Source organism: Coturnix japonica, chromosome 1, assembly GCF_001577835.2.
Source record: "Coturnix japonica isolate 7356 chromosome 1, Coturnix japonica 2.1, whole genome shotgun sequence".
Classification (NCBI taxonomy): Eukaryota; Metazoa; Chordata; class Aves; order Galliformes; family Phasianidae; genus Coturnix; species Coturnix japonica.
Genome location: NC_029516.1, coordinates 14,592,387 through 14,616,939, shown reverse-complemented (window position 1 = coordinate 14,616,939; position 24,553 = coordinate 14,592,387). Strand labels below are relative to the sequence as shown.

General features: G+C 37.5%; 1 protein-coding gene across 1 annotated transcript in view; it reads right to left on the bottom strand.

The window, feature by feature from the left end:
- Window positions 1–5,544: 5,544 nt before the first annotated feature.
- TBC1D22A (TBC1 domain family member 22A) overlaps window positions 5,545–24,553 on the bottom strand; it is a 141,837-nt gene continuing 122,828 nt past the window's right edge. Inside the window, exon 13 of the mRNA XM_015851943.2 lies at window positions 5,545–8,769. Within this exon, the coding sequence (XP_015707429.1) occupies window positions 8,641–8,769 (129 nt within the window). The 3' untranslated portion in view covers window positions 5,545–8,640. The remainder of the gene's footprint in view (window positions 8,770–24,553) is intronic.

Below are 24,553 nucleotides of genomic sequence, written 5' to 3'. Positions count from 1 at the left end.
TCTACAGTAGGTTGGGAAATTCCAGATGTATTTTGTTTCCATTGATCTATTTTGCCTAGTCACCATAAATTGCAATCTACTTCCTCTGCTGCATTTATTCCATCAGTAGTCTTAACTGGCAGTTTCTTTAGCAGTCCTTGCTCACGGAAGAGATTTTCTTAGCTTTAAGCTACTTCATTTCTCTAGAGAGGAAATTAATTTGCACTTTAAACACAAGCAACACTTAGCCTCCATTCAGAAACTGGCAGAACTTATGCTGTGGGCTGCCTCAGATCTATCAGTATTTTTTATTTTATCTCAATTTGTTTTCTTCCTTTAATAAAAAAGAATCTCATTACTGGACCTGATTTCAGATCCTGGAATTACATGTCCTTTCACTCAGGCCAAGCGAGAAAGAAACCTACCAATTATTTTTGAAGTTAAAATCACTTGCTTTTCATTGCGCTGATGCAGTATCACTTCCTCATTCAGCAGCTCCTGTTAGTGTGGGGAAAAAGAAGTAAAAAGCTTATAAAGAAGACTCTATAAAAGTGGAGATTGAAGTTTGAGCTATTACTAAACACTCAAATATATTTACTGAGTACAATAAAAAGCTACTACATAATACGAAAGTCTGGGAAGACGCTTTTATAGTTCTAACCCTTAAGGTCCAAAATGGGATTTCATAAAAATTCCAGAAGTATGTATAAATGTTTCCAAGGGGCCTTTTTGCAGTGAGCTTAAAACATAGCTGGCAGTATTTATCAACAGATTGCCTATCACATGTATTCTTATACTAAATGGGCCTCCAGATCCCAAAACAAAGCTGTCTGAAATAAAACTTATATTTATTGTAGCTGTATCAATGCATTCTGTATTAATGCAGTCCACCTAGATGTCTTAGATGAGTTCCATAAAACATCAGCAATTACAGGACCTGTTCCTTCTTCTCCAACAATTTCTGGAATCTCGAGAGTTTGGTTGAAAACTGGTGCTGGCTTGTCTGTCAGAAAGGATCTATGTGAAAAGCTTAGAGAAGTTTAGTGAACTGAAAACAATTATTTAGACTGCATTGTCAGAATATTCCCAGTCAATAAAAATTGATGCAGTTGCCTTTAGATCTTCTTGATAATTTCAAACTGCTGTCTTAGAGAAACTTTCTGCATTGTGTCTACCTAATGACAGGATGCAGTCCAAAAGGCCAGCAGTATCCTGGGCTGCATCACAAGAGAGGTGGCCAGCAGGGAGTGGGAGGTGATTGTCCCATTCTGCTCTGTCAGCATGAGGCCCCATCTGCAGCACTGCATCCAGGCCTGGGTCCCCCCAGCACAGGAAGGATGTGGAGCTCTTGGAGCAGGTCCAGAGGAGGGCCACTAAGATGATCAGAGGGCTGGAGCACCTCTCCTATGAGGAAAGGTTGAGAAAACTGGGCTTGTTTAGCATGAAGAGAAGGCTCTGGGGAGACCTCATTGCGGCCTTCCAGTACTTGAGGGAAGCTTACACATAGGAGGAGAGCAACTTCTTACATGGTCTGATAGTGACAGGACAAGGGTAACGGGTAATGGGTAATACCCAAAAGGGTATGGGTGAATAATATGAACGCAATTTCATGCTAACTTGTGGTTTGAGAACCTGATCGGCTAAGCAGGTTGTCCCTTGAGCATTTCTTAGGTCCTGACTCCCAGCTGAAAGTTCCCAAAACCATTTGGCAGTGTCTTCCAAGACTTCCAGAAATGCACAGCCCCACCTGTGTAGAACGTTCTTTCTCTTCCTTGCTGACTTAAACAGATTTAATACACTTTGGATGTTACTTTGGCAAACCCTCCCTTTACTATTACTTTTGGACAGACAATGGGAAATTGTGCCCTATAAATTTTTCTTGGCAGCCTATAATATTTATTTACATAACAAGTGGTAGGAAGAAAATCCCAGCGCGAAGATCCCATTTGAAAATGAAGTAATTTGTCAACATTTATTTTTTCACTCATTTCAATTTGCATTCAAGGATACTAAGCTTTTTCTCTGGCTGTGCTACAGGGCTATAGTTTATTCACAGCAGGAAAGATAGCAAATATAAACAGCAAGCTAATGGGCTGAGCCGCTATCTAGCTGCAGCTAAAGCATAGCTAAGTAAGGTTGGCGTTACAGTACAGTGCCTGCACCAAACAAGCCAATATGTGTCCTTCAGATTATAGCTTATTTCGTTCATGCTTGTTATAAAATTTGAACTTCAAGTATGCATTTTTAAAAGGCATTTGACAGAATTTATGTCTGCTTCTTTCCAAGGTTTGTACAGAAATGTTTCAAATTAATTGAAATGGATTAAACTGGCTTTGAAATATCAAAATGGCAACACTGATATCTAAATATGGGCTCACCCCCAGACTCTATAGTGCCAGTGGGCAGGCAGAGAAACCTTGAAGGTACCACATTCACTGGGCACAGTTCAGAACTCTGCTGGGGCGCACAGAGAAAGACAGTGGGAAGGACCCATTTCTCCCCAATGACTGCAAAACCAGAGTGCAATAAACTCAGATGTAGAGGTCTGCATTTCTGACACAGAAACTGGAAAAATAGCAACTTGCATATATATGACACGACAAAGTGGTTACTCAACCAGTGCTCTCATCCTCAGACATCCCAAGGATGGGCCATCCTTTTGTACTCACTGTTTTCTTTGCGCAGTGCTTACTGGATTTTTGTATCCTTTGATGGCTATTGTTTTAATGTAGAATTAATCTGCCAGCACGTTCTGTCTTACTTTTACTTTATTTTTTCCATAAAGGAGTTTTCACAAACAGATGTCCTTGATGGGGAAAGATGGACTTTGTTCTTCCTACTCTTTCCTGGACAATGAAAGAATTATAGACAGCATGATGCAAATTGCTCCTGCTTTTACACCACAGAGAATGACTGCACACCTTCACCTATTGGCTGGCCCTCTCCCTTGCAACATTCATATAAGGTTTCTAGAGCAGCCTCCATGCTCAGAACGTAATGACTGCTTTGTCTGAACACAAGGATGTCTGCTGCCCCCTGCCTTGATGACAGAAAGGGACACAAATGCACTCATTTTCAAACTCAAAGAAAATTTTCCACAGGCACAACAATGACAAAATATCTGGGAAATAAAAACAGAACATGAAAACCTTTTCTTTACTGATAAGCCAACTTGTTTAAATCCTGCATACAAAAGCTGAATTACTTATTTCTGTGTGGTCACATTTTTTTGTACAACTGCAACCAATCCTCACGGTTGTCTAAGGATACTTTTGCACATTGATCATGCAGGTACGGGATTACATGTTTTTCCCAGGCTACATATCCTATTATTAACTGAAGTCTAAAAGTGCTTCTACAAGAACTGCTTAGAGACGGTGTTATTGACTTTATTTTTTAGACCAAAAATGATGAAAAGTTGTCAAGCTGCCTTAGTTGCCAAAAGGACATTTTATGAGTGAGATATCCGGCTAACGATTGATAAGTCTGGGCATCTTGTTACTTAGTGTGAGCTGTCATGACAGCTACGTATGCTGTATTTTTGATGCTGTTAAAAAAGAGAGGAGAATTAATCAAATGGACTGTAGCAGGCACTGTTCACTGGAAATCTCTGTTCCTTCTGCAGGAAGATGAAAATGAATAACCCGAATGTCAAAATGCTCTAACAGTCAGTAACATCCTCAACCTAATGATGAAGTTGTTCAGATACTTCAACAAGTACATTGTTTGTCTCCATCCTTTCTACAAAGCAGAAATTAAAGGGCATACGGAATTATACCTGGCTGATAACAAAGGCAGACTTCCAGTAAACATTTTGGCACTTTCTGGCATATGCTTCTGGGCAATTCTGCACTAGGAACTAAGGACTTTCTGCATAGTAACTGACTCCTAAGCTTGTTTCTGGACTGTAAGCATACAAAGATCTCCATACATAATGGTAACAATTAGAGACTTTAATTTTCTCTGTTGAGGAAGTTTGTCCACAAGCAGAAACCCAGAAGTCCAGTTCAAGCCACTGTGTTTACTGATAGTGCACATCAGTTCTCATCTAGAAGACTGCAGGAAACTCCTTTGGCTGAAGGAACTGAAGTTTCGGAGCATTCTGAGGCACTCCCCATAGCATCAAATTTCTCTGACTCTTATTAGTTCTGGCCCCTTGCCGTGACTCATTTGTGGGGTACATGCAAAAGACTTTGAAGGTTAAAAGGTTCTTTGACATAGTGCCATAGCAATTGAATTAGTTACTCCAGTGCTGCCTCAGCTATGCTGAGCTTGAAAAATCAGATGGGATGCAAGGTTTTAGTTTTAACTTACAAAATCAGTAACCATCTGTAATTGTGTTGCTCAGGAAATTCACTCTCCATCATGCAGAGAGCAGAAGCACTGGAGCAGGAGTTTCTCCCCGTGGCCTGGCATCACCACACACAAATGCTGGACTGCAGAGCTTTTCTACCTCCTCTCTGCTTTTCCCATCTCCAAAGATTTTAAAGCACTACAAAACACTTCCCTCCCCTCACCTCTATTCTGTTTGCAAGGAGGGAGGGAGTTGAAACAGAGACCAGATTTCTGGATAGCCCTTGCTGTTGCAATTCACTTCAGGGATGCCTGTCCATATTTAAGATAGTTATTAAGAGCTGCTTTTGTTCAAGAACGTGAAGAAATAGTATTCAGCTGTGTCCTAGCATGCTCCTTGTGAGACCTCAGGACCTTTACTCCATCCGTCATCATCTCTTCTGCTTTAGGAATTCTTTGAAGAATCTTCTGTGTTGATTTTCTGTAGGATCTTCAAATGATTACAGCAAATGGACAGAACCAGCTTTCATCCAACGTGAGAGAACAGCACAATTACAACTCATCAGTACTCAAGCACATAACAGAGAGGTTACCCACTGCATCCCACTGCCTCCTTTTTACTTCCTCAGATGCTGTGTACTGTGTGCATTTTTAAACAGATAAGCCAGTAACTTCGCCTTCTGTATCAATAGTTTGTATATTTTCTCACCCGACCCATCTTCTTTGGGAAGTCTCAGACTGCCCTCCTTAGTGAAAGGGACTTGAGCTCCCCAGTTGAGCAGGGCATCTTTCCTTGCTTGCTAATCTAATCAAATCATTACACTTCCAAATTTACTGCTCATTTTGCCACCTCGTACTGCTACCCAACACTGAGCCGAAGCTTCCTCTCCTTCCTCACTGACCCGAGGTGTACAGATTTCTTTGCCACCTCTGTTCGCTTTTCCCTTCCTTGCTTCCCCCCATTTAATTCCACTGCTCGCTCAAATTCATCTTCATTCCCTTTCTGCAGGAAACGCTTGGTGCCTTGCATTGTATATGGTGCATGCAGAGACAAACCTCTGGAAGTTGTCTGCCTCATTAACTTGCACAATCTGTAAGACACAAGGGCAGAGAGTTGTAGAAACATACCCAGGAAAAGAGCTTTTCCAATTGCATTCGCTGTTGTGATAAAGAGTTTTGAGACCATAAAAAATAAGCAAACACACCAAAGCCACACTTTGATGTATTACGCAACACGCTTGATGAAAACAATAAAAAAAGCTTTCCACTCTATACAGCACTTCATAAATATGCATTTATTTCCTCATCTTTCATCAGTTTTACAGATGTAACCAGTGCCTCAGTGTTAATATTTGTCAGAAGCATACAATGGAACTTCAGATACTTTTATTATACAGTTCTGAAGTAAAAAACCAAATTAATGGACTTTTCCATAAGGAACTGAGCAAAAAAAAAAAAAGCAATTAATTTCTTATAACATATTACAGCGTTACATAAGATTTCCAACTTACAATTCTATCCTATCCCATGTATTTACATACTTGAGTAATTTGTAGACTATTTACATATTTCAAATACTGTAGTCATCAATCTGCCTATATTGTACATTCCTGCTTTAAGTTTTATTACAGAAATTCTTTTAACACATTTCAGACGCTGCAATTTCAGTATTTCACATCAGTTGAAGGAAATTACTGCCTGGTTTCACCAGTGATGTGTCTGGATGCCTCCTGCGTAAGAAAATACATATTACAAAGGAATTCTACAATATTCAGAACCTCGAATTTTGGAACAAAAAAAATAAAGGAAAAGTCCATGGGATGTAGCAATGATGAAGTTAATTCCTTTATGTGTAGCTTTATGCTTGGAATGACATCTTTCCTGAGATGTACAACTGTCCAATGTAAAGTTGTTGGTTGGTTCTGTTCCTCGTGAAATATTTTATGGAGATTTAAAAAAGTATGGGAACATTTGACGTGTTACATAAAGGCTGGCTGTCTGCTTACTGCAAATGATTCCCATCTGCAAACAAAGGCAATGACTCTGATTTTCTGTCTATAGAAATAAGCATCAATACTAGGAAACATCTTGCTATCCTTAGAAGCAACGTGCACAAGTACAATATTCAACTTCTGATACAGACACGTTAGTAAAGGTGACCTCTGATGGTAATGCTTTCTTCCAAGGGAAGTCAGAGACAGCTGCTGTATTTGGAAGACATGGCAGGCAACTTGCATGGACCCATCAAGGAATTTTTTGCACCCAACCTCGTGTGCGCTACGCAGAAGCATCTGACACTGCAGACAACTTTGGGTCAACTTTCCATTTTACGTGTAACTACCTAAATAACATCTCAATTAAAAAATAATCATTCTTATAGAAATCCCTTACAACATTGTACATTTAATGCTGTGTGTCTTCTCTCTAGTTACAATAATATGCTTTTCTGTTAACAAATTAATATGAATACTAAGACTAAAGCAAACAGTCATAAATTTCTTGTACTCTGTTATTAGTAGCTATTCTGTTAGGCACAATATGACGTTCTTTGTAAACATAAAGACAAGTCTCAATACGTTAGAGTGCTTCACCGTGAACTTACAAAAACAATCTACACATGTTTCAGAAACAGAGCCCCACCACAGACCCCAGGCAAGGCGCAGCAATCCAGGAGGTGTCAATTTGTGGCCATCATAACTGAAAGCCCCAACTGATGTCAGCAGGACAGAAGTGCATCCTTGTCGGCAAACCCTCCTGCTTTGAAATTAATTTGTTGCTTTCTCTTCTACCAAAGAGTTCATATAATTTTAAAAATACAGATCTCATTATGACATGTATTTCATTCTTTTTACCCTGAAATTCCTTATTACTTATTATACGGTTGATATCAGCAACTAAAGTCCCTAAAATAAGTAATGTATCCAACATGTCTACAAAGCTTTAATCAAAATACATATCTATGTATTTTTAGGAATTTTAAAATAAACTTCCAATACGAGAATACCTCCTGAAAGTACTTTATTTTCCAAACTTAAAAGTGCACTACACTTCTTGTGTGCCACTGTGCAACTCTAGAACTCAACTGATGAATATTCAGAGCTTCTAGTATCTTGCTATTGCAAGTCTCACCCTTAATAACCCATGTGCTTACGAAGGGCACAAATTAACATGAGTTTAGTTACATCTGATAGAGAATTCTTATCTGAAAAGATTTCTTGAGAATGAATAGTGGATATAAACTGTGCAAGTTCAAAGCAATTATTCCAAATCCCACGATTGTTTCAAGAAACACTGCTCTCATTCTGCACAGTCACAGAGGATTTTTATTCTGCTCATGTTGTAAAAGTGAGCTGTGTGTACAGTTATTGGGAACTATCATCTTCTCGCTTCTTCTGAATAATAACAAAAAAGATACTAAATTATTTAACAAATGAGCTCTGGACAGACATATTAATTTTCCTTTTCTAATACACTAGAAATGGAGAATAAGGCAACAACTGAGATAAAAATATATCTTGCTATGTAAACCAAGCTTCTTAGTAAGATTCTTAAAAGTGAGCTCTAATAATGAAAAACTGAAAGGCCTTGAAAGAAAGGCTTTAATTATTGTAATAATACCACATACTTTAAAAACACTCCAGAATATATAAAGAGGAATTTATGTTAGTGTTACTGATGAGTCTTAAGTATAAAGTCACTTCTTTGTATGGCTAAAAACCTTCTACAACACCGAACAATACTGAATAATGTTTAGAAAATGCCACCAATTTCCATTGCACCCTTTTATTTTCTTATATCATTGCACTCTAACCTTGCTTCATGGAACAATGAAAGATGGTATAAGAATACCAGCATCCTACTGGTTATAAATAGACCTCAAAACACAGGTCTTGCTGCCTGAAATGGTCTTTGTGACTGTGAAGAGCTTTGTTTTTCTCACCCAAAATGAGTAATTCCAACTGCCTGATGAAGTCATGACATAACAATGAAGCAGTCACAAAATCATTCTGTGAGAAATTTTAAGACTCAAATATGTATAAGAATTGTTCAACATAGATTCAACTCCACTTCACCAAATTGTAGGAGGGGGAAAAAAGAAGACAATTATATGACTGACTTCTGAATTAATTTTTCATGCTGAACAAAAAAAAAAAAAAGTCTCTTTTAAGTTAAATTCATTCATAACTCAATATCATTTTTCATCCATTTCTTTGGTATTCTGTTCTCATTTTCCAAATTCCAACAGAATTTTAATGGTCATCTCAATTCAAATGAAAGAACAATGAGCTGAAATCGCAATCATCACAACAGATGCCATAACACTGCAGAACACATTGGTTGGTCTTAGTAATTTCTGGATCTTTATATTCACTTCTTGTAATGATTGGGGGCATCCGCAAATGCAAACTTCAGTCTGTAGGCCTCTGCTAGGAGTACGCTGATTTCTTCATTTCCCCAGTGTACTGTGGGCAAATTCTGTAAAAATATCAGCAATTCCTAGTTGGAGAGAGAGAGAAAAAAGGAAATTAATGTATATTTGCAAATACAAGTGCTATAGCTATATGCATATATATATATCTATCTATACACACACACACACACACACACACACACACATACATACATACACACATATATAATAGCTGGATATTATAGAATGATTAATTACATACATGCAGCACCTCAGTATCCAAAACAAACCTGAGATCCTCTTAAGTGATTTTTCTGTAGCTTCTATAGAAAGAAATACTTGCTATTCTATCTTTTGGTTCAGAAACAATCTATTGCTTGTATCTGATCTATGGCTATTTTCATGTCTTCGGAAATAAAATAAAATATAACTGAGGAATAAATTTACTTTCTTTGTGCATTGTAAGCGCAAAAGAATTTACAGTCTCCAAGTAAGAGGTAGGTAGGCTGTATTTACTGCACTTGCCCCTGTGTGAGTATACAGCAGCAGTGTCCCTGACCAAGGTTGGGAATCCCTTATTATGTTCAAACAAACAAGAACTCGCATGAACTGAGTTAGACCCATCATGTAATGCTTCTAAAATGAAAGCAGTGTTATCACTCCCATTTTACAGCTTCTAATTGAGATACAATTCTTAATAGGTTGGAGCACACATGAAACTACCAGAAATTCAGTTTGGAGCTAAGTCCAAAATGGCTTAACTCAGTCTCTTCCCAGATTTATCATACTTCCTACATGGTTTAGCACTGTGACACTTCTTACACACCTGCCAGGTGCAGACCTTGAAGTTTTCACATATTTTGTGTACAGGTCCTCAAAAATCACACACCTATCTTCTGAATTTCATTGGAAAGCAGTATGTAACTTTCAGTTTATAACACCTGTTGCCCAGATTGCTATGTTAGGTCTGAAGAAAATGCACATTTGCATTTCCTCTTTAACACACTATAATATATTCATTTAATGTTTAATCCCTAAGCATTTCTATAACCTCTCCACCAGGACAGTGAGGCAGACAGCCACAGATAAAACATGGTTGGTGAGTGCACCACATGTCAATGTCAGATCTAATATTTACTTAGTAAGACAGGTTAGTCCAGTGCATGAACAAAAGTGTTAAAATTTTCTTCCCTAATCAATCTTTTCACATCCAAGCATGAAGAATATCTGGCTTTTTCTAGGGCTGCTAGGTATGCTATGTATACAGTACAACAAGAAAGAGTTATTAGTCTAAACTAATTTATTTCAGTAGAGGAGCCATTACTATCTGGGTTGAAATTTCATAAATAAATAAAAGCAATTTCAAATGAAAATCTGAATTTATTTTTAAAGGTCCTAGAATGTGGGTTCCTGCTTTCACAGGGCATAAGTTTTACTGCAGCAACAATAAATAAATGCTACCCCCTACGGGCCCAATCTCCCAGTCTGTAGTTCTATACCAAGCTATGATGCACAGTGATCAAATCCCAATGACTGTGCTTCAAACGATCCCTTGAAAGGAATATTGTACTGGTACCTGGTTGGGGAATCTGACAGATACTTTCTGGTTTCACTGAAATGATTCACCAACTATCAAGGCTGAGGGGATAAAAAATACCTTGATCTCCTTTGTACACTTAATTCAGTTGCTTCAAATTACAACCACTTATCTGAGTAGACCTGGTTAGCTCCATTTTTTCATGAAATGTATCCGATATGTCCATATGTACAAACAGAACAATCATCACTGCCAAATTTTACTTTTTTTTTTTTTTTAATGAGCAAAAATGCCCTTTTCTCCCCACACACCCACTTCTATTGATCCTAAATTGCAGAGTTAATTATGTAGCAGTTCATCAAAAATTAGCTGTTAAGGCAGCAATGTTTTAACAGTAGCACTAGCGACCAAAACCACAGCTTAAAATTAAGTACTTAAAAATAACATCACATAACTGTGGCTTTTAATACTTCTAAATAAACACAGTTGCCATCCTTTTCAAAGCACTTCAGATAACTTGAGTTGCTAGATTTGGATCTAGGATGAAGTTGGCCTCCAAGCAATTATAACCTCCATCTTTCCCCTGCTATCATTGTAACATTTTCCATATTAGTGTATGGTAGATTTTAATGTAGTTTAAACACTCACTTTCAGCACCTCAAGTTTTCATAATTCAGTGGGATATACTGTTAGAAGTCAGTGAGTATTCAAATCCCCATGACATGTACCACACAAAAGACATCCATAAGGCTTTACTCTGCATGACGTGCACGTATTTGCTTTCTAGCAGTGTTTAGGAGTTCTTAAACTAATTTACCTTTTTTTAACATTGACTGAAGTCTAACACTGAGCTGTTATAACGATCATCTCTCGTGACTGACATGGGTAAACTGGCAATCCCAAGCGCCACAGCCATAAGCTGCTATACTGAACAGAGCTGAAGGCTCTGATAGCTTGGGTCAGCTGTGAAAAGGGCCCAAGTGGAGAACTGCAGCAGCTGTTATCAGTGGATAATACCTGTATTCTCCATCCCTTTATCAGATGCGTTACATTCATGTAAAAGAACCACAACAGTTCTTTGAGAATAACAGCTTCAATAACCCTTAGCAATGTCACAAAAATAACTGTGACAACAATGCCACCTAGTCTTCATACACGGCTCCTGAAATGTAAAGCATTTTCACATCCATATTTTTAGATCCCTCTGATAAAACTAAGGACAGCAGGAACTACTTTGCCCAAGGGCAGCCAGCAGATCATCAGCAGAGCTAGGGTTTCCAAAATCCCACTCCAAAGTTTGTTTATATTTTAGCTGCATCTCCAGTAGATACGGCCTAAATTTCGCCCTTTACATCTGGCAAATAGTGCACTCATGTTTCGCCTGTACCAAACAGCCACACTCATCTCATGAGCTAAGGCCAAGGCCATAAGCTCGCCTACTAGCATAGCTCCAGTTCCATCCATTTCCCTCCTCATAGCACGCTGGGGAGAGGCACTCCCAGCCTCCCTCTCTCCCTTCTCGCCATTCTGGCAGTGGCAAGTTTCTTCCCTACTGGGAAAGGATCACAGGTATTTGAGATGAGTACAACCAGCAGCTCCTTTCTGATCTATGGTGTGACAGTTCAATTTAAACATAGAATCGAAAACCCTTACAAATAAAAAACTCTTACAAACTACTTCGTGTTTATTCTCATCTCTGTTAAAGATTTAGACAAAAATAAGAGTGTTAAATTTTAACACCGCAGAGAATATGAAATGATGGTGATTCCTTTACTGTCTGTTTTGATTGACCAGGTGTAATGTTCAGGGCAAAGATGTAGAGGAAGTTTGAGGTGCTGCATAGATTTGCTCCTCTCCCCCCCCACCAAGCAAAAGAAAAAACATTGCTCTAGCTCTGTATCTAGCCTTGCTTTCAGCAGCAGATTGCATTGCAGACCTCCTGGGGTCCCTTCCACACTGAAATTTTCTAGTATTTTATTTTCTAAAGGACATGGGCTTAATTAGAAAAGAAATCCAAAAGCACGACAGAAGAATGCTAAACATACTTAACTCACCAACGTAAGTATTCAGTCCCAGAATATAATGCCGTACACAATTAGGAAAGAAACACGGGCAGAGAAAATATGCTCAATGTAATCAATGAAACTACCACAAAACAAGGAAATTGATAATGTATTCTTTTCCTGTATATGGATTTTGTAGCATACAGTGCAGTCACTACACATTTTATCCTTTTTCTTCTGTTTGTGAATGCATCCCAGTGTTTTTCCACTCCCTAGAAAATTGATTGTTCGTAGCAAAATTTTTGTTCCATTTGCAGAAGAGGAACTGTGTGATAGCCTCCCATGTATTAACCTTCTTCACTATTACAGGTATGATTTGTCAGCTGTTTTCTCTCCAAGAAAAGGAAAAAATGACTCTCTTAAAACAATGTATAAATATTTCAAATTATTTCATAAATAACAGAATATGCTTTATCTTGTTCTTCTTTAAGGTTGAATATTCCCTGGGTTAGGAAGATGAAATTTGTTTACACAGGTGTCCACAGTGCCCCCCCCCCCCCGTTTTAGTCTGTTGCCGCCCAACAATTTTAATGTGCTTCTTCACTTCCAAGCTGAGGGTTTTGTGTTTCAGTTTCTGCATCTCCTCTTTGCATCCAATGCTCACACTCAAAGCTTGCCTTATGAAGGAAACAACAGCTCTGTTGTCCACGGCCAGCATCCCAGCTAGCTGAGGACAACAGAAGCTAATATGAGCCATAAACAAACAATGGCAGCCACTTCTTTTTCATCCATTCTGATGAAGAGCTGAATTCATTGATGGGTCCCTACTAGGACCTGGCCTCTGTATTACTGCCACACGCACCATTTTTCCTTGAAGCCACAAAGATCACCTTGTCTCTCTCAGCCACTGAGTTCTTGATGCAGTTCCTCTGTAGCATCCCATCTCTTGCTCTACAAAAGGACTTCTCCTGAGCCAGCAGCATCGCGCAGACTTCCAAACAAATACTGCACATTTACATCAGTCAGCCCAAAGGGACGAGGGAAGCTGCCAGGGACTGGACTCTCTGAACAACAAAGAGATGGGCATCCAGGTCCATCTTGAAAGGATGGAAGGGAAGGTGACATCTGCTATTCTGGGTCTAACAACAGGAGCCTTCTTTCCAATTCCTTTTGCTTATTGCTGTGACCCGTGTTTAACTTAACATACAACAGTAACATAACAGAGTTTTTATTTCTAGCTAATCCAAAGCAGCAGTAGCTAAACTTGAACTCAGACACACTGAGAAAATTAATAGTTAGTTTTTAAAGTCAAAATTGAGAACCAGTCTGTTAATTTAACAAATCAAGGCAATCCTAAAGTATAGTATTTTTCTTCTGGAGTTGTTAATCCTTCCTGCTGCTAACTGCAGTGTAATTATGGTCTGAATACTTCTGGTCTACAACAGCTCTATTTTGCACTGATAGGCAGAACCTGCAATCTTACTATATTTTATGATCAGGAACTTAACAATATTAGAGTTTATGATAGCACAGAACTAAATGGAAGGTAAATTAGCTTTAAATACAATTTTTCACTACTTAATAAGGAATTGCTAACAGCTATATTTTGAACAAGTGCTGTATCTGTTACACAGAACACACACATATGGAATACAGCAAAATTTATGCTGGTCATTTGATTAAACTGCTTCTTTACGAGAGTTACATGCCTCCTCAAAAGTTGTTCCTGTAATTTCAGAACACAGCATTTACTTTTAAAGAACAACTGAACTGCAATAGTACTTAAAATTAATTTAGAGGAAATATTGAGTCAAGCTAAGGAACAGCCTAATTGGTGTCACAGAATTTGCTCATTTACTTGTTCAGATAATACAAAACAGAAATAAGCACACACACACAGGCACATATTCAACAAAATTCTGTATCCTGCTACCTTTTATGGGGAATTCAATAATGCATAGACAGCCAGAACTGGAAAACAATTCAACATTTCTTTTACCGAACAGATGTAATCACCTTACAGACAAAATTGATACTTAATATAAGAATGATCTAATTCCTTTTTTTCTCTCAAAATGCTCATATTTGGGATTGCCAAGGGTGAAAGGCAGAGGTAGAATGGATGGCCAGCACCAAGTGGGCATCCCATCCATTGACGCCAGCTCTCTCCTGTGCTGCACTACAAAGCACAAGGACAGATATACCTGGCTGAGCCCCTGCAACTGCTGTAGTTGCTAGGCTGGTAATGGGCTGTCTTGGCCTCTGTTCCTCTTCCCAGAGACTCAAGATGAAGCACACCCTGCCCAGCTCTGTCCAACACAGCCTCCTCCAGCCTGTTATTAGAGTGGGAACAAACACACAGACTAGTGCTATGAAAACACAAGTGCGGTGCACAATGCCGAGTCTCAATGACCTTCTTCTACCTTTCCAGCTGCCTTTCCTTTCTCTCTGCCACTTGCTGTTCATACGTAATGCAGCAAATAAGTAGAGCTCGAGCTCTAAGGTGAGTTCTTTTTTCTTTCTTGAGTACTGTAGTTCCACTTCCAATATGCTCAGCGTTTTCCTTATGTCTGCTGCCACTTCTCCTTTCTTCAGCTGTCTCTGCTATCTGGGGTTGCAAATAATGATCTATATTTCTGGAGTGCTGCAAGTCTTATTAATTACCTGTATCTCAGAGTCAGAGAAACCATTTTTATTTCTATTGGGCACAGCTGGAATTGAGAAAGCTAACATTTCAAAATCCAGTATTAAACAGATAGTAGGAAGAAGTAGCTTAAACTGCAGATTAAGCAACAGTTCCTTGCAGATACAAGAGGTTTCCATGGACCCAGATTCTTCTGCAGTACAGCTGATTGCTTCCTGAGGTGGAAAGCGACAGCTGGGATATCACAAAGCATTTGAGTTCGGTCACTGGAGTAATGTCCTCCCACTTCTCACAATTTCAAGCAATAAGGGTGAACTAAAACATTTCAGATTAGGAAACACTGGTTTACCTGTTAGCTGGTAGAAGAATTTAAGTTTAAGCCTGCACTAGACACACTCTGAGGGACTTAAGAGATGCGTATTCTTGGCATGTCATAAATCAATGAGTTATAAAGGTTTGCATTCTGTCCCATGTCTATTTCAGGGGAAAAAAACTGAATTCAGTATTTCCTGAAATAGTGAAAATTTAACTTAGTTTATTAAATACTAAAATGTTTTTTCTTGTACATTTATTGCTCAGTAACTAAATTATCCCTGTCTATTATGCAATCATTCTTATTTGTTAATTTTGGCCTTGCTTTTCTACACCATGACATCTTTGCCAATGGACTAGAATCCAGAACAGAATGAAACCAACTACAGACAAAAAGGTTATCCAAAGCTTTAACATGGATACTTGGGGGGAAAAAAAAAAATATATATATATATATATATGTTCACATATATATGTGTGTGTGTGTTAATATATATATGTTAACATATATGTGTGTGTGTTAATATATATATATATGTTATATATATATATATATATATATATATATATATATATATATATAAACAGAGTAAAAGCCCTTTTTTCTCCTGCCATCAGTTTACTTCCAGTAACACAAGTGAGTTGTAACTCTGAGAGACGGAATCACAGAATGGTTTGGGTTGGAAGAGAGCTCAAAGCCCGCCCAGACCCACCTCCTGCCGTGGGTTGGCTTCCCCCCATTAGCTCAGGCTGCCCAGGGCCCCATCCAACCCAGCCCTGAGCGCCCCCAGGGATGGCGCACCCACAGCTCTATGGGCAGCTGTGCCAGGGCCTCACTGCCCTCTGAGTAATAAACTTCCTATTAAATACACATTTATAAATAAAACATAAATATATATTTTTATATATATAAATGTGTATATATATATATATATATATATATATATATATATATATATATACTAGTTGAGCACATGATTTAGTACTTAAATGTCAACACTCCTGCTACACTTTCTTAGTCTGAGCTAGCAGTCATACAATTTAACTTGCTATGCATCTTTAAAATTATGTGTGAACTGAGATACACAGCTACAAACAAATCCATTGCACTGCTCAAAAGCATTAGTAAATTCAATCTTATGCAATTGACTTCTTTGACATTAATTAGTTTAAAAATCTTCCCAAGTTCTCTAAAAATTCCTTGCCAAGAGTGAAAGAATAACAATAATCAGATAAGGCTCAGCTGTCATATTCTGAAGCTGGTCAATAGGTAGGGCTGACAGCTCTCATGCAGGTGAAAAATAGGTGGTGATGCTTCAACTGAACAACCTCCTATTAATCTTCTGAAAACATACAGAAGCATGCTGTTACAATTAATTTTATATTCCTGAGAAGAACTTAACGGAAACCCACCTTAACAATCTAAAAATGAAAGCTTGTGAAAAGTTAATGGTCTTATCATTTCCATTTCATGTTTTGCTTTTTGCAACTGCTCAAAAGGAGTCTTGGATTCAGCATATTAAAAACATTAAAACAGCAATTAAAGTCCTGTTTCATCCGGTAAGGTTCTGTTCTGCAAGTCATTAGCATTCTTAATTGCTAATCATAAAATATGTGGTTTTAAAGAACTATGCCAAGGAAGCTGAGCTCGTTTAGCTGAAGAAAAGATTTACATCTCCATTTTCATTTACAAGGGTTAACAGTTAACAGGATGGATACAAAAATACACAAATTATTATGTTAAAAAAGAGCGTATTAAAGGACTGCCTCTCAGCTAATGCTGTTTTCAAATGAAAACGGAAAAACAAACCACCTACACGAGTACAGTTAAAGGAAAGGACAGAAAAAAAGCCTGCCCAAAGTCCTATGTCTTTAGGCAGAGTCTCATAACCAAGAATTTCTGAATGGGTTTGGGAAACATCACAAAATTAAGAAAAACTAACCCAAAGGTCTCTAGCTCTGAGAAGAACACTGTTCATTATCAAGAGTTTAAACCTTAGTTTAAACCTCCTTGGTGAGCAAAACATGCAGGCTCAAGAGCAGAGGATACAGGATCATCCAAGCTCCACAGATCTCTCCAACATACAAAAACATAACCCTCTTGTTCATTTCTTTATGCTTTAAGATACAAACGTGTATCAAAATGTATTTCCTTTATAACTGTTAGAAGAAATCATGAATGAGGAGGAAAGAAGTTTTAGCAGAGATTCAACAGAAAACTGCATGGAAACAGTAATTCAAATAAAAAAAAAAAATACAACTCAGCTGTATACTGTAAGATAAATCATGAAAATCTTCCAAAACAGTATAAATACTATGCAAGAATATCATTAAGAATTATGCTCAAGACATCTCTCAGCCACTCAGTAGGGACAACAACAGATGCAAACCAAGATTAATCTTACTACATCATACAATATCTCACATACATTTATCAAGCTCTTTATCTCCTGTTAGTTTATGCAGAAGGTGCTCCCAAACCTCAGTTTATCCAATGGTTTATAAATCAACATGAAACAACTCATGTCCTTTTGATCTTTCACCAAAATTACATTATAGCTTAAATCTTTACCCTCCATTATAAAGCATCCCAAATGCACTCTAAATGAGTTATCATCCCACCTTCTCAGGCTTCTAAGTGCAGTTTAGCAAAGCCATAAGGTACCCACAAATATTCTAAATTATTTTAAGACGATTAAAATACTAATATATCTTATTTATATAATATTTACAAGCCTTTCTTTAACATCACAATGCTCCCCAAAAAAAACATAAGTAAATAGAAGTCTACAATTTCAGTTTTAGCCAACCAGAAATTGAGATGAAATTTCAATATGAGATAATGAATGTCTCAGCTTTAATGGAAAATAGAAGTTGCAAATCAACAGCTGAATGAAGAATTTATTCTTTGCTTATCTACAAAGGAACAGCCTCCAGACACAAACATGAGAAAAGAACTGAATGTTTCTTCAGTACAGTGACAACAGGCTGAGTTAATCTTTTCTGACTGCTGACTTTTAAGATTTCCAAGATTAAAGTCCTAAAAGTGCTTAGCCATGAGTTCCTTTTTTTTCATAATTCTAGTTCATAAATGCATGGAAATAATGAAGTTCATGCTCTAAAACTGTCCAAAAATCTACACTTTTAGAGCAGTGGCCGCTCCTCAAGTTACAAATACCCAACAGAATGGTTTGGCAGTCTGGAAATTGTGAAGCAGCTTCAGAGCCTTCACTGAAGATGTAGCAAGTCAAAATTCCAAATTTTCCATAATGTAAAGAAAAATCTTAATATTTAGCTCACTCCAAAAGTAATGCCTCCTATTCATATTTATGGAACCTACAGAAGATACAAAGAGCACCACAGCGCTATTTAATGGAGTAAATTCTCAGCTACAGATCACTGTTTGTCTACATAGTCACCACCACAAGCTATTCACTTTCGCCAGTGATGAACAAGAGCCTGCTTGTCCCACTCATTAAAATCCTCAACAGAGGGTGTGGCCAACTGTTTCACGGCTGCTATGATGGCCACTGCTAGGAAAATGTTGCCCACACAGTCCTATTTTTCACTGGCCCAAACAGATAGAAGTCAGAAAGAGCCAAATCTGGATGTTAAGGTGAGTATGGTCAGACAGTCCAGTCAAAATTAGCAGTGAACTCCGTAGTCTTAAAAATGGTATGGAGCCTGGTGTTATCACGTTTCAAGATAGGCTGTCTTCTTCTCTATCATGACTGTAGAAGTTTGGGCCTTCAGTTTAGTCAGTGTCAAGACATAATTGTCAGAGGAGCTGACAGCTTGTCCAGGTTCTAGGAAATCCACATGGATCAGCCCTTTACTTTCCCAAAAGATAGTGCATATCACTTTACCCACTGAGGACCATATCTTGAACTTTTTTACTGATGTGGAATTCACATGCTGCCACTCCGTGGACTGCGATTTTCACTCCAGCTTGTAGCGGTGACATCATTATCTTGCCACCCATAACCTTCCAGCAGACTGTCACTGCCAGCCTTGCATTGGCTCAATAGGTCCCAATAAAACTGTACCATTTTGTCAGACTATTGAATGTAGCACGGAAACAAAATGTAATGGGATACTGGTGGGAAGCTTTAATCTCTACGGCCATACCATGAACATATCACCTCTGATATTGTGGGCCAACATAACATTATGTTGCATTACTTTAAAAAGCATTACTTTTGGAGCAGCTCTTATAAAAACATGAAAAATCAGTATGAAAAAGAGAAATACACTTTTCTTAACAATCACTTCAGTGTGTAACAGGTACTAGTATAACATAAGCTGAATTTTAAGAACAGTCTGCATGATTTCTTCAGGTTCTCAAGCCTATATGGTTTCATAAAAATTTAAATGACATTAAGAAGAGTTGTACAGCCTTACAGGCACAGAGAAAAACCTTAAAAAATCTCTCTACCTACAGGCTCAAAACTATACAAATATATATACATTAAGGAAAATACATTCAAATTGATTTCCTCTGGAGAGCTGGGCTTTTCACAGAATCACATATTTTACAAAAGCATACCTTGTGCACACAATGTAGTTTAAATAAATGAATATGACCAAGAGGTCATTAAGTGTTTGACCAAAGCAGTAAAAGTATTTCTAATATCTCTGCACTAACAACACATACCTTGAACAAAAGACCTTCAGCTTATATACATTACATTACTTGTGTTATATTTGCAGAATTTTTCTCAGTCAGTACATACATATTCAGTATTCCCCCTAAAATCACTAACGAAGGGTCCTACCTCCTTGCACATGCTCAGTGATTTTGAGTGGGTGTCTCAAGACCCTCAGAGATGAAGTAAGCAGTCTTCCTCTTCATGACCACAAATTGCCCTCCTCCTGTTTTTTCCAGGTTGGCAGTTTCACAGCGACATACTGGAGAGGGCCCCCACACTGTCTTAGATAACAATGATATACTGGGCTTCTTGAGCAGATAAAGGATGCTCTGCTTATCATCAGACCCAACATGATTTGCTTAGCATTAGCTAGTCTTGAGAAAGCAAGTATTGTTCAGTTAAGTATGCTTAATATCAGACCAAGTGCATTTTGCTTAGCATTAGCTAGGCTAGTGATATCACATCCTTCTTTGCAAAAAGATGTGTATTGCAAGAATTATTTATTATACAGAGCAAATGAGTTGAGACCTTCCTCTTCATGGCAGCTGAAAGAGCTAACTACAAGGTTAAGAAAAAGACAGCAGATGTGCTATAATGGCATTTCTCGTAGAATTTTAAATCCCATTTGTTTACAAGTAGATGACAAAACAATAGGCATTTAAATACTTGTTATTTTTACTGTCTTGCTGTTGAAATGAGACAATTTTGTTGTAAGAGGGCAAAATGTACATGGAAGAGCATTTAGGAAACCATAGGAGAAAACAGACGAGTGAAAGAAATACAGTTAATCCTCCTCCATCTGCTCGTCTCAAAGAAAGTCATATGTCACTTCACTTTATTATTCAGCTCCTACTCTCAAAGCTTTTAGTTTCTCTTTGTTCTCTTATCAGTAGTTTCGATTGACTTTGGTAGTCAAGTGTGCAGGCTCTCGTGATTTTTGTCTTCTCCAGGGTTACACACTGATAAGGCCAATAATTGACTTTGTTATGCTACAGTTTTTGCTGAAGAAATAAACATGGAAAGAAAACAGTTCTCATTGTAGAGAGAAGTCTCCAGTGACAGCTGTGAATTACTAACCAAATGGAAGCTCTGCCAGTGCATTTAGTTTAGCAGGTCACCTAAATTGCTCAGGAAGAAGAACACTTTTTCTTTGTGGATGAGAATGCTTTTGATATTGAAATGGAGAAAACACAGAGATCCCTTAGTGGTGTTTACTGAAAATATATAAAAATGTTGGTTGATGAGAGAAAAATATCCCACATTAATCGGAAAGTGCTTCTTCTGAAAACTTACAGGCCAGTAAAATCAGATTTTCATTGTGTGGAAGATTTAATTTAGAACTCTGATAGCAGCAGAATCTCTGTGAAATACAAGCCATAAAGCAAGGCTTACAAGAAATCTCTCCAGATTATACGCACCCAGCATCAGATTCTGCCTTTCTTAAAAGGCAGCAGTCAGAACAAACAGAGCACTTGAAAACATGTGGAGATCAGAGGGGACCCCCAGCATTGCCAGGTGACCCCACCAGTGTGCAAATGCCCTGTCAGACCTGTTAAGGGTTTGGTCTCAGGACCCTTAGAGGCAAAAAGCCCTGAAGAGAAAATGTACATATATTTCCTGCTATTTCATATAGGTTTTTGAGATAAGGAAGATACTGGCAAACAAAAATGCACTTGCTTCTAGAGTTCAGTTACATTAAGTGCTGAGATTATTGCATTGTTGTATCTTTTTAACCAAATAGTGCTTTTCCTCTGCCAATTAGTATTTGTAGATATCAAAATGTTTAAGAGGTACCTGTGAAGACAAAAATGCATAAGAAATGATGCCTGTCATTTCTATTCTATGGCCAATTCATTGTCTAGTTGTTCCAAAAGTGGTATTTCAGATGTCTGTACCTATACAAGACAGCAATTGTATATGTCAGCAGGAGTACTATTTGTCAGAAACAAAACAAAAATTTTGAGCTGATTAGTAGAGTCATAGATATTAAAGCCAGAAAAGATCATTACTTATCTTGGTCTGACCTCTTGTGTGGGTAAAAGGAACTAAATCTAAAACTGTCTTCTTTCAGGAAGAAACACGTATTAGAAGTCCCTAAGAGATACCAAAATTCATGAATCATTTTGTTCGTGTGTTAGGATTGTTTTTCTATAAAATCTCTCATATATTTATCAATTAATCTATTGATTTCCTTTTTGATGAATTAAATATTTCAAGCCCATCAGCTATCCTGAGCCCTAAGCCTTTTATTTCAGACATAAGAACTGGATTCAATATTATCACATACAAATACAAAACAAACTTTTATGTTCATTAAGAATAATATTACTGCCGTGTGCCACAACATCATTCTGGGAGCTTATCTTGTGATACTCGTCAGCAAGGCATCTTTTCAGGAGCCATGCCATATTGTCTCTCACTCAGAGGCATGACGTATTCAGCTTATTCTATATTTGCAAAAGTGCTTTCATTCGTCTGTATCAAAAGACAGCTTGCATTTAGAGGTAGATTGGACACATGATTTGGGATTGGCTTATATAATTCCAGTGTCCTTCTCACATGGTCAGAATGTCATCCACAGACTTTTATTATCAGCTTTTTTATAGATACTTTCAAACATCAGTGGAAATGATGAATAGCATTCTGCCAATTACTGACTCCCACGGAAGCTCGCTAGGTAAACCTGCCCTTGAATATAACTAACTAAAAAACAGGTTTTAGTCCTTCAGTTAGTAAGTCATTTTTGCTGTTAATAGACCCCAATAAGAAATGATAATCTTCTGCATTTTCATCAAAATATCACGAAAGAATAAAATCAAGTTTCATAGCCTTGACTGTTATCTAATGTAGATACACTTTTCAAGATGAAAGACAGAAATGAAGTTCTGGGATAGGAATGATCGTGAAAAAACAGTTTCACATGTCCTTAACTGACAGTAAGACAACTGGATAAGTAGATAAATAATAATTAGAAAATACTTACTCATAGACAATAATTAATAGGTATTACTAAGACTATACCTTTATCATCTTCATGCGCACAGCAGTATTGTTTTCTTCTGACATATTCTTCTAAGACAGAAGAATAAAATGGGTCGAAGACAGGAAGAACTCTCATAATACACGCTTGCCATTAAAATCCACAAAAGGAAATAAAGATAAAGCTGCTTTTGCAGATAATACAAATACCTTTTCCACTATTGTTAGCTGGACACACTGGGGTCATGAGGAAACTATAGTCTTTTTACAGTATTATTCTCTGATACTTTGGAGCTTCCCTATTTACAGCATTTCTGAAAATTAGGAAAAAGCTTCAGATAACATTCTCCAGGGTAAAAAACAAAGCTTGTCCATTAAGAGAACAAATTCAACACTAAGAAGTGTTCTGATAAGCTACAATAGATACAGAAAGTAACTGAATATTCACAATCCTGACAGGAGCAGGATTATCCAAAAAAAAAAAGAAAAAAGAAAAAAAAAAAAAAGAATAAAGAATATCTAAACATCTAAAACAAAGTATACGTAAAATATTTTTAAGTGAAGCAAATTTATTTTTGAAAAGTAAAGGAAACATAAATAAAGGTAATAAAACATCAGATTCTTTCACTACAGTTTCATACCCATGACCTCCAGTGTATCACTTACTGGTAAGTGATCATACTCCCACAAGGGAGACAATAACACGCTCAGCAAGACTGAAACAGGAGGAGACAGCATCCTTGCAGCACCAGCGAGGCATGAATTCAGCCTACTTATGATGACTGGAATCACTCCAACCCTAATGCTACCTCATTTACTTTCTAACATTCTGTTGAGATAGCAAAGTTGTCATACAGATTTGGAAAGCCACAACGGTCCACTGCTGATTCATGCTGTTAAATCATGCTGTTACTACATTATATTTATGCTGTTCTCACACTACTTTAAGATAGGAGACTTCATTATGGTCAGAGAGCCAGAGCAGATGATGAACTACATGTCAAGAAGAAGCAACATTTGCTTGCCTACATTAAGATACGTAAAGTCTATACTTCTGGTCAAACTAATTTTATTACTAAAGAAGCAATACAAGATTAAGATACAGTCACACAGAACTCTGTTTCAATGATTATACAAACACACAAGCATGCTTTGCCAATTGAAAGATTTAGCTGTTAATCACGTGAGCATAGCACTGAAGTTGACACTGTAACAGAGTTCTTGTTCTTCTTTAGATCCAAATTGTTTCTCCTTAGCTGCGTTCTCTACATGTTCAGCAGCTCTGTGATTTAGATTTTTCTAGTGCTTCTTCTTTCACTCTACTCAACTCTATTTGGCAAATCTAAGCGAATGATTTGAAAAAGATTGTTAGGAACCCAGGTAGCAGGAAAAGAAATTAATCATTCCCTTTTATAATTTCACCCTCTGGACCACCGACAAGAACCCTTCTCATTTACTATGGGAAACAAAAAATCATCAAAAAAGGTAAATGGAGATTTTATCTACAAAGCCAGAACTTTGAAGGCTTCAGACTTTAATACCTGATCTTATGTCAAATGGGTTGTTCAGAACATTTCCAAATAAAACATTGCTATTAATCAAACCATGCCATTCCTGCATCTTCAAAGACCCAGACAAAACACTTAGGATATAGATGATACATAGAACTTGAAAATCTTAATTCAAAAAACAAACAAACAAACAAACAAACAAAACAAAACAAAAACGTTAAATGCATAAAATATT